Genomic DNA, 11,671 nt, shown 5'->3' on the forward strand with positions numbered 1-11,671 from the left:
CCAGTTAGTACAGGATGATCGTGCTCAGTTGGATTTCATGTGTCCCATTGTCTTACGGTGTGCGTCTGAAAATAGGGTAAGTAAAATGAACTGGAAAGAAAATTCAGTTAAAAATTAGGAAAACAAACAGGGAAAGAACCTGCATATTCTCTTGAGGTTAGACTCTAACATCAAGCATTCGATTCCAACATTTAGCATTTGATTTGAAAGGTTCCTTTTGGGTCCGAGGCCTATCCTATCCAGGATTGTGGTCTGTTGTGAGCAGATGGGGTTTCCCTCTTAGAAAATGAGCTTGGTTCCAGTTTCCTAGAGCCTTTGGGTAATGGCCGGTTGCTCATAAGAGCTGAGGAGACAGCATAGCTGACAGGCACAGTCAGAGACAGCTTTAAATATCACGCACCCCATCATTTGGTGGGTGGGTGTGTTGTCGCTAACTGTGCTGCCACTTCAACAAAGAAAGTGGTGAGTTGCCAAAAAACAAGGATGCTCCATCTTAAGCATTAGGCTGAATTCTTTTTAGAGAAGTGTTTTTTTAATGAAGAATTTTATCCTAAAATATTTTCCAAATTTATTTATCCAATGAAAGTAATTTAAGCATTGTAGCAGGTAACTAGAATCTGTAGAATGAGAACAACTTTCTCTCACAAAAATCAATCTTCTTTATTCATCAAGTGGTCTCAGCTGCCCTGTGTGGGGTGGGGGCTTTGCCAATGCCACAATTATGCAGGCTGCTGAGAGAGACACTGGACCTGGCAACCTACTGCCCAGCTGATTTACAACCAGGTGACAGGTGGTGAAACTATGATTTTGATCTTTTTAAATGGTTCTTTCCTTCCCATAAATGCTGCTTTTTGGAAAGGTCACTTTAGCTTTCTTTAGGAAAATGAGCCTTTTCTTCCTCTCCCAAATGCTAAGTTGATGCCCTTCCCCAGAAGTCTTCCTATTAATTAAGTTGGCCTGAAGGTCATCAACTATAATCAATATGAAGAGTTGCTGCGAGGTGCTAATTGACACTCCCAAAGAGGAATAGTGTCAACAATCAATAAAGAGGACAGAGCACTGGTAGATTTATGGCTTTGATTTTGAAAAGGTATAGGAATGCCCTGTAATGTTTACCCACCCCCCCACCCCGTACTCCTTTTGAATGTTAATGCTTTCTTGAAGATGATTTCAGACGCACTGCTAGGATACTGCCTCTACTCGCTGAAGCAGAATCCTCTGAAGAGTTGCTGAGGCAGAACTGAAATCATGGCTCACCTCAAAGAAGCAGCAGTATTGGCTGTTAATGATGCCTCACACAGAAAGACGGTGCTCCTTTAACTCGGGGTTTTAATGGGAAGTTTCTAAGCCTGAAACAACAGCTTTAGACCTGGCGTGTGCCATCAGCTGCCTTGCAGCTACCACTGTCTACTGCTTTCACACAGCGTGGTCGGGAAGAATGGAAACTAAAGAGGCTCGTAACTACCTGTAACTGTTCTACCAGGAAATGGATCAAGTGTATGTTCAGCCAGAGCCAGGTACTTGACCCAACCTGTATCTTTGACGGGCTAATTAAATGCTTTTCTCTAACTTTACAATTGATGCATGAGCAATCATCACATACATGCCTTTCGGATCATAGTTCTGAATTTAGATCTAGCTGTTAGATAAGTCTAATTAAACAGTTGCTAGATAAAGTTAAGAAGAGAGGGGGTAAAATGTAATGATGCCTTTATTTTTAAAGCATGGTTAAGTTTATAATGTTATTGATACTGGATGAAGAAGTAGTAAAACAGGCATTTTTTTTTCTTTCCTAAGCTGCAGTAATTTATTTCTGAAAGCTGTTTGCCCATTATCGTATTTTTTTTTTCAGTCACCTAAAACGTCCAACCTTCCAAAATGTAACAAGGATGTTCTGATTTGTTTACAAAGGATCACAACTCAACCACTCGTATTGACAGCGTTGACTGTCCCTGGTTGATAAGCTGTATGCAGCACTATCCTTTTGAGGTATCAGCAAACAGCCGTTTTCACTATGAAACACACAAAGAAAGAAAAAGAAAACCAGGTGGAACAGTAGGGCTTATTATTTGAAGTTAAAAGTTCCAGTTTGCTAAGGGTGCCTTCTGATACCGGTGATTCCTGACTAGGCACCCTCATGGTGTTTTCTGATGTTCTCAGCTAGGCAGTAGCCTTGCCCTGCAGTCCCTTAAAAATTCCTCAAGCAGATACTAGAAGGAAGATGAAGATGGGGAAGAAGTAAAGCTGAGATTGGGGCTGAAGCTGAAGAGAAAGGTCTCCTGCTGACCCAGAGCTTACAAGCAGCAGTGAGTTGAGAATAACAGGGTCCACTCCCAGCCCAAGCAGACGTGTCTGCAGGCTGACTTTGCAGGAACAAGCAGAGAACAGACTTCCCAGTGCAGCAGTGGGGGCTGGCAACAGTTCTGAAACTGCCTGTTGACATCTGTAGCTGAAGACATCCTCATGTTTATAAAATCATTGTTCGTAGGCTTTCTAGTAGACTTGAGTCTATGTTTTGAGAGTATAAAATAATATTTACCCTTAGCCCCCCTTTGAATTTTGAAGCATCAGGGCTATTGTATTGGAACAGGAGGGCTGTACTTGGAAAAAAATATATAGATGTTGCCGTGTATTTATATGGGCCAAAAACAAGGGGAGTGGGAGGATTTAAAATCTATGAAATACCTACAAAGAGCCAGGAAATCTTTACCTAAAATTCCTTGCTGGTAAACAAGAGGGCCATGAATTCTTTGAATTTATATGAAATATTTTGTATCTTTGTGTGTATATCCTGAATGGGAGTTACTGTTCACTAGAATAATACACAGAATTTCTAAAAGATTTGTAGGGGAATAATATTTGCTTATGTGGTGATTCCGTTGCTTAGATAACAAGGTGGCTTATACAGATGGCTCACAACTGTGGTGGGGATGGATAATAGGATCATTTGGGAGATTTACACATCTAGGGTGGGTGAGTGGGTTGGAGAATGAAATGTACTTTGAGAGACTACGGTTATACAAACAGGAATGCAGCCCAGGCTTCCTTTAGTGCTAAAAGTAGAGAGGGATTCTATTTAGGCTCAGTATCAGGATGTGTATTACTTGAATCATTCAAAGCCATGTTAACATTTCCACAGTTAACTTCAGAACTGTTGCAGAATAATGCAGCATTTTGAGTAAGTTTGCCTCTGCCAGTCACTGCAAATTCAGTCCTGCCTAGCTAGACAATTCCGTTCCTGGTAAAGTCTAAAGATTGGTCTCACTAGTTTGCCAGATAAATATAAATAAGGTTCACAGTATATCTTTGCAGGACAAAGTGTCCTGTCTATCACATGTGAATGGAAACTGGACAAGCCCATGAGTGTCCTTGCTCAATGGATGGGCTATTTTGACACCTATTTTTGTAACCATGTGAAGTCACGTAACTAGGTTTCTGATCCAGAAGTTTTAAAAATTAGGTACTGCAATTATGTGGTTTAGGAGTATTTAAAATACAGACAGCATGGCTTCACTGCGCCCTACAGGCCATTAACACCTGAGGGATGACACCTTCAATTCATTCCAACATGCCAGTGAAAAACTTGGGATCTAACATCATTTGGCAGTGGGGTGGTGGGGGGTGGTGCTACCTTTTTGGTAACTGATTTTTATAATTCTGGGCAGTTTATTTATAATTTTCATACCTTAGTGTGCTTGATCACATAATAGAAATGAAAAATAAATATCATTTTGCACAAAAATGGTGTAAGAAGAAAACACTCATTCATCCCCATCTATTTATCAAACCCCCACTATGTGCCAGGCAGGACTACACAGGTACTGCAACTATTAATATGATCACTGCACCCTATTGCAAAAGGGTGGGCTCTTGAGTTGACAGCCTGTAGAATCAAGTCCCTGTGTGTGGCTCCACAGAACAAGGTGTCCAATGCACTTAAGTAATTCTGTCGCTGTCACTTAAAAAAAAAAAAAAGAAAAGAAACATGTCGTTGCTTTAAGATATATTTTCTTCAGAGAAAGTATTTTTTCCTTACTGTGAAATTGTATAATGAGATGCTAATGAAATAAAATGTCCAAGGGATCCAAGCCTGAGAAGGGTACGTGTTGACATTAATAGTTTTCGTGTAAGACATTTGGATTCAGGATATTTTAAATGGCTGCCCTTCCCCACCAAAAAGTAGATTAGGTAAGAAAGAATTGACCTCTTAAATCAAAGGGTAACTGTCGATCTCTGGCTGATTTTTATATTTCAGATTCCACCCATCAACACAGAGGTCAAGGAGAATTTAATGAGCCAAGTAACTTATGGCTCTTCAAATTACAAGATTTGTGGGCTTTAAAGTGTCATTGTGACTTGAACTAGCTGTGATTCTTTCAAACAAGACTTGCATCAAATGTGATGGTCCAGCACCTCAGTCCGGCTTGATGACTTGTGCTTTTGTTTTTCCTCTCTGCATCAGTTAGCTGGCACCTCGGATTTTGAATTCAGTTCCCTGTTTTGTAAGGGGTTGAAGATTTGATTTAACCTATATTTAAAAAGGCAATGATCCCAGAACAGCAAATAATTCCTCAAGGAGCTTATTGTATAATAAGGAGGAGATAAACACTGTCAAGACTTGCACTGTAACCGGTGCTGCCACAGAGTACAGGTGATGTCTCTGGAGATGGAGTAGAAAACACCCCATCCTTGGTGAAGGGAGACAAAGAAGGCCCCACCGAGAAGGGGGTATTTGGTGTGAACCCTAAGGGAGGGAGAGATGGAAAGAAGGAGAGGAAAGATGCTTGCTTTATAGTGCTTGCCTCCTCTCCTCTCCACAGATGGAAAGAAGGAGAGGAGGCAAGTATTATGAGGTAGGAAACCTGGAGGCGTTCAGAGCACAGCAGGTATTGGATCAAGCTGAAAAACAGAGAAAATGAGGACATTCTCCACAGGTGTCCACAGACTCAGTTACATAGAAGTTTATTCTGATCAACACATTGGCCATTTTACGGAGGACTAAATGTGATTTGGTGTTGGCTCCTTTCTAAACTTATAAAAATAAAACTCAGATCTTAAAAATTCCATTGTCAGCATAGGTCCTAATCTGTGGTCCAGAAAACATCTGGGCATCAGGCCCACAAGGGGGTTAATGGGCTGCGGACACTGGGGTGCAAAGGTTTTCTGAGGGGAAGAGTGGTGAGATCTGGGCTTAGAAAGATGAATCGAGATGCAGTGTGTAGGAAGTATGGGCAAGGGATGAGGAACGCCACTTTGAAAATTACTAAAACTAAAGCAAATGGCTAAGAGTGTGAATGACCCTGGCTGCAACGACTGCGCCCACTGGGCTTCATAAGTAATTATGGGTGTCTTCTGTTTTTGTCAGTATCACAAGGGAGCTTGACTCGAGCAAGGGAATGTATTATATGACTTTTGAAAAGGGTATCTTTTAATTAAGGTTTTCTTTAATTTTTTAGTATCAAAATTAGACTTTATTTCCTGAGCACCCACAAATGGACCTGACAAAGGGAAGACACAGATGTACTGCATGATGAGGAAAGCCTATCAGGATTAAAATACGGCTGTGAGTAACTGTGGTCCTTCTTTATACTTAAAATAGCTGCCGTGTGTTATTATGAAGACTTCTGATGGTGGTATCAAAATCCTTTGAAATAATAGACTTGCACAGATTTCCCTGTTCATCTAAAAGAAAGATGTCATTATTCAGTTAAAAGCAACCTTGCACATTTTCTAAGAATCATTTTTACCAAAAAGGGACATTTTACTGCGAGACAGACATTTAAAACATTTACATGTCTTGAGATATTTTTGTATCGTGGTAGCAAAATGATTACATTTATTTCTTTTTCTCTACCTTATAATAGCTGATGCTTCCTTCAACTTATACATGCTGTTGGAGCTTTCTAAATTGGTAAATTATTGATCAGCTGATTGCAGGTTTAAAATCAAGCAGGCTCTTCCAGGGATTTCAATCAGTCCTGGGCAAAATTGTGAATTAGTCAGCATTGGTTTCAGGATCTCTTTATCCCTTTAGCAACCACCTACTGATTGTCTCTAACCACCATCCCTCATCCCTCCCCTAGGGCTCTCCAGTGGGCCCCCTGTTCACACCACCATGCCTGTCTTCCTGTCCTGTCCAGGAGTCCCTCATTCCCAGCAAGGTCTTCTTTCAATCGCCTTTCTACTTACCACACTTCCCCCTCCTTCAGGCGAGACAAGTCCTCACAAATTCCTGCTAGCACATTAATATGCCACTTTCCTAGGTAAAATATTGCAATTTAATAGGAGACGTTGACACTTTGACCAAAAGCAGTTATTTTTACAGGAACTTGGGCACCACAGTGTGCTAGGGGAGGAGAGGTTTACAACTCCCAATGTGCTACAGAGTTTTAAAAATTCTTTCACCTCTATTTGCTCATAATTTGGCATATCAGGAAAGGTTTGGTGATGAAGACATTGGAGAATACACATATTTATAATTTATGAGGCTTCTCAATGCAAAGAGGGCTAACCCTTCCTTTGTACCTTGCCTTTTAATCAGTAGAGGATGGTAAAACTTCAAATTAAAGCTGATTTTAAAAATCATTCTAATACTTGGCATCCTCATGCAGAATCTGAGTCCCAGAGTCATTCCTAGGGTGATTGAAGAGGCAGATATGGCAGATAATCTGAATCGGGATGAATAAGTTATTTGCTGGAGTTTCTGGAATGGTTTCATACCACCGCGCCCCCAAATGAATGATTTGCTTGCTCTAAATCCTGAGTTGCGGGTGAAGCCTAGAAAGTATGAGAATTGATCCAGGAGAGAAGGATTTGGCATTTGCCCTGTATGGAAGAGAAGGCTGGGGAAGACTACTCCTGGGGTCACAATGTTGTTTATCAAGTGGAGACCCCTGGTGGGAAGGGAGGGACTGAGCAAGGTATCACCGTTTTAGTCAGCCTGCTTGTGCTGAGGAGGTCGTTCATTCTCAAGGACTCAAAAGGTTCTCTATCTAGTTCTCAACTGATTTTTTGGATTTCACAGATCCAGAAATCCTTATGTCAATTTATACAGTTAATGGTCTTTTCTATTCTTATATTTCCTTTTTGGATTATGTGGTGTTTTCCTAAAGAACTTTCTGAAAATGGCCAGGCGTGGTGGCTCATGCCTGTAATCCCAGCACTTTGGGAGGCCGAGGCGGGTGGATCACCTGAGGTCGGGAGTTCCAGACCAGCCTGACCAACATGGAGAAACCCCATCTCTACTAAAAATACAAAGTTAGCCAGGCTTGGTGGCAAATGCCTGTAATCCCAGCTACTAGGGTGGCTGAGGCAGGTGAATCACTTAAATCTGGGAGGCAGAGGTTGCGGTGAGCTGAGATCGCACCATTGCACTCCAGCTTGGGCAACAAGAGCGAAACTCCGTCTCAAAATAAAAAAAAGAACTTTCTGAAAATGCTTACCTGTCTCAGCTCTGTTGAGAATGGACGAAGAACAGGACTCTGGCCTCATTTGGGCTGGATGGAAAAAGGACATAGAATGAGATTCTGATAATCCTGCAAGGAGAGCAGGAATCAAAGTGAGAGGATCCTCAGTAGGATATGAAAAAGCAAGGAGGATGTCAGGGATGGCCTCAGCATCTGCTCCTCTGTCATCAGCGGGCTTTCCTTTGGCTCAGCCCTTGGAGAATTTTATATTTTGTATGATTAAGTATAGTTTGAATATTTTTGGTGGACACAGGTGGCCCTGGTCTGATGTGCTGGGGAGACCTGCATTGGAGGCTCTGGCCTCCCTTCTTGCCCCTCCCTTCCTGGCCCACAAGGAATTAATACCCAAGGCTGAGGGGGCTTAGAAACAAGCAAACCAAAGCAAAACCCAGTGCATTAATATCCTCTAAATTCCTAAAGAGCTTATTTATTTAAAATGCAGTCAAATTTTTATCCCAATCTTACTTCCAAACAAACATGAATTATAAATGAGTTGTGCAACTGTTCTAGCCTTTAAAAAAATTCAAAGTGATAGAGCTGCAAAAATGATGCATTACCCAACCAGTAACTCCTTCCTCCCAGATCCTGGCTGTGATCCCTCTTATAAATTGTTTTTTAAACTGTAATTTTATAAACTTTGAAGTGTCAATATAATGCAAACTGTTATGCTATGATTACTAATGCTGTACTTGAAGGCAATGATTATAAGTTAACTGAAGAAACATTGTATTGATGCTTTAGGTCACATATTCTATTTTTATTTGGTTGTTTATTTTCATTGAGCAAAATTTATTTTGTGTCCATGTTAATTTCCATAACTAATTACTGTGCTATGTAATTTTTATTATAAATAAATTCATAATAAATGTCATTTAATTTTCTATATAGTAGTGTCTAATGTATATACTTTTGTTTACAATGTGATTTAAGTAGATTTAGTTCAGCATCTGAAGCTTTTAATGACCTCTGTGTACACTTGTCATGTATATACTTGTATATTTATATGGTAATATATACTCGTATATTTATGCAGTAATATCTACATATCTAAGTTTTTCCACCAGTAAAATTAAAATAGTGTTAGCGTGTCCTTTTCCTTCTCTTCCTCTCTACTGAATAGTCTTAAATGGTAGGAAGCCCCTCTAAGGAAAACTGTCCTTTTGAAAATATGCATCGATCAATTCCTTCCTCTGGGCTTAATTCTCTAGGTGCTTCCCAGGGTCAAGTATTGAACCCGGTCTTTGTTTTCTGAGGAAAAAAGAAAAAGCAGCAGTAACTTGATAGTTTGGGAACCTGAGATACCTCCGTTCTCCCTTGGCTCAGGCAGTAGAAAGGAAAGGAGAAGCAGCATAGCTCCCTTAGTTGTGTCTTAGGTGAAGCAACACTTGGCTTTGTTTGTTTTTCTTTTTTGTATACTTTTCAAAGGGTTACCACAGCTCTTCATCCTTATTACAGAACCACAAAAGATGCAGGCATTGCTACTTGCATTTTTACAGCTTAGTGACCTCTCCAAGGTCCCACACCTATTTTGCAGTAAAGTGGAGCCCGGAGCCCAGAACCCGATGGTCCTGGAGAAGGATTCTATTTTAAGCACCTTTTCAAGCCTCAGTTTCCTTGTACTGGGGCTAAAGAGATCCCTGCTTTCGTGAAGCTTGCAGTAAAGTGGCTAAAGTGTTTCAAGTTTAGCCACTGTGCTGACACATAGCTGAGGCTCCCTCAGTGGCGCTGTCGTAAGAACAATGTGAGAATAATATTAGTGGAGCAGACCTGGAGGAGACTTGGCAGGGGAGGCTGGGTTCAGATGTCAAGTTGACAGTACACCCTGAGGTCAATATTACTGTGCACATTTCTCATCCTCTATATTATAGTTGTATTCCCTGCCCGTCCCTCCTGGCCCCAGGTGGCTCTTCTGAGAACAATCTGGTAATTTCATGCAAGAGTAAAATATCTTTCCTGATAATTATATAGAATTGAGCATCTCTGGTGAAAAAGAAAGCTGGTTTACAGATTTCTTTTTCTCTCTGAAAAAATATGACTGTGAACCTAAAAAAATAAGGCTGCTATTTTATAGGTATTCCTTTCCCTTCCTTTTTCCCTGCAGATAACTCAGCCTCTCCAGAGTGCAGCCACCATGACCTCTGCAGATTGATGATGGAAGAAAAGAAAATCAGGATATCCTGTGCTCTGGCTTCCCTGGACCATGGATGGAGGACAGCCCATCCCTTCATCCCTAGTGCCCCTTGGGAACGTATCAGCAGATTCTAGCATGTCCCTGGAGCAGAAAACGACATTTGTTTTTGTGATTTTGTTGTTTATTTTCTTGGGCATTCTCATTGTCCGGTGCTTCCGGATTCTTTTGGATCCATATCGAAGCATGCCAACCTCTACCTGGGCTGATGGACTTGAAGGCCTGGAGAAAGGGCAGTTCGACCATGCCCTTGCTTAGGAGGGATGGCGTGGGATCTCCTCCTGAGGAGATGAAGTACTTTGTGTCTTGGCGAACATTCCCTTTATTTAGTGTTCTCAACAAATCAAATTTAAACAATATTTGGTCCCGGGACCATAATCCATTATTCCACAAATATGCAGTTGGGTTAAAGACATTTGAGGATGTTGGAAATGGACATTTATATGACTAATCCAACATAAGAAGGTTTAAATTTTTATGTTTGCTCAATGAATGAATACTCTTAAAATTGTGTGATTGTGAAACCAAGAGCATTAATACTGACATAGATTTGCCATCAAACAAAACACCACCTGATCTGACTAAAGAATAAAAGACTAGAAAGGATCTCATATGAATCTGGTGACAAGGCCAGGAAGAGATTCCCTTGCTCTAATTATGTCTATATTTGTTTTATTTCATAGGCGCCTATCTGGGTCCTGAGCAGAATGAGGAAGATTGTGCTGAATGGACCCAAAGTAGTTCCTTGTTTTCTCCTAAAGCAGGGAGCATTGGGAAGCAATGGGAAAGCTTAAAAGAGATGATTCCGTCCTTGGTAAATGTGAGTGAGAATAGCGTTTTGTTTTTCAGGTAAAACTTAATTCAAAGGCTACAGAGTTTTAAAAACTATTTACCAAGCCAACTACATTATATGTATTCATGCTAATAACATGTATATAGAGGTAGCTATACATGACTTGAATTTACACTTTACACAAATGATTTAAATAATAGGTTGCAAGTGCAGCTTCAAGTTTTTTTTTAATGGAAAGTTAATTGTTTAGAGGAGAAGACTTTTATAGTCTTCAGAGGAATGTGTATTTATGATTGTATATAGTCGCCAAATAAAACTTTTCAAGAAACAGAAATGCTTCCTCTCTTATTTCACCAGAACTAATGCACTGAGAGTGCTACCTGGTATTGAGTGCTGAGGCTTAACATTTTTCCAAGAGAGGAGAAAAGAGCTAACAGCATGAAAGCTCATCTAGTTCATCCCCCTCCCATTTCAAGAAGAGCTCCTATAAATTGTCCTGCACAGATAAAACCGATAGTTTTTAAGACCACCAAAAAGGGAGATGTGAATACCTCTTATTCCAACTTTTGTTGGAAGGAAAACTTGTATCTAAACCAACCCTGCAGATAACTCAGCCTAAAGCAACCCCGTTAGGCTGTATTTATAATCTATGTCTTCTAGTTTTCTCCTCAGCCAGTCATTACCTTTTTTAATTAAAAAAAGCATACTTCTTTAACCTATTAATTATAAGATTTTCTTTTTCTTTCAAATGTACTGTGTCATGTGTGTCCTCATTGTTTTTGTATTTTTGTTAGAGTCTATTGAACCCACTCATGTATTTATGGAGCTCCTGCTTTGAGCCTGGAATTGCTAGCACTAGAAAGACACAAAACAAACAGGGCCAGTTCTTAATATTGAATACTTTTCTACCTTGTTGGATGGAGAATACATTTAAAGAGGCATATGACTGAATCATTGTTCAAATGACTAACATGGACCTGATGGTTCCCACATCATCAGAATCAACTGAGGAGGTTAATATGTTTGCTAGTTTTTATTATTTTTTACTTTCTATTTTTTTAATTTTTTTAAGAGATGGGGTCTTGCTCTTTCGCTCACTGGAGTGCAGTGGCACAATAGCTAATTTTCATTATAAAAGTTGTACATCATCATGGCAAAAAATTTATTGTACAATATGGAAAAATATAAACAACACTGGTCAAAATTCTACCAGCTTAGGTCACC

At 40.1% G+C, this 11,671-nt stretch overlaps 1 protein-coding gene across 1 annotated transcript; it reads left to right on the forward strand.

The window, feature by feature from the left end:
* Nucleotides 1-1,149: 1,149 nt before the first annotated feature.
* CTXN3 (cortexin 3) lies at nucleotides 1,150-10,781 on the forward strand. Its single transcript, XM_003259911.4, has 3 exons — nucleotides 1,150-1,517; nucleotides 5,457-5,563; nucleotides 9,568-10,781. Exon 3 carries the CDS (start codon nucleotides 9,667-9,669, stop codon nucleotides 9,910-9,912), a length of 246 nt encoding a protein of 81 aa, XP_003259959.1. The 5' UTR covers nucleotides 1,150-1,517; nucleotides 5,457-5,563; nucleotides 9,568-9,666; the 3' UTR covers nucleotides 9,913-10,781.
* The last annotated feature ends 890 nt before the right edge of the window (nucleotides 10,782-11,671 follow it).

Source organism: Nomascus leucogenys, chromosome 2 (assembly GCF_006542625.1).
Source record: "Nomascus leucogenys isolate Asia chromosome 2, Asia_NLE_v1, whole genome shotgun sequence".
NCBI classification, from domain to species: Eukaryota; Metazoa; Chordata; class Mammalia; order Primates; family Hylobatidae; genus Nomascus; species Nomascus leucogenys.

Bases quoted from the DNA above. Each gene is read 5' to 3' on its own strand.
- CTXN3 (XM_003259911.4), top strand. From the start codon at position 9,667: ATGGATGGAGGACAGCCCATCCCTTCATCCCTAGTGCCCCTTGGGAAC.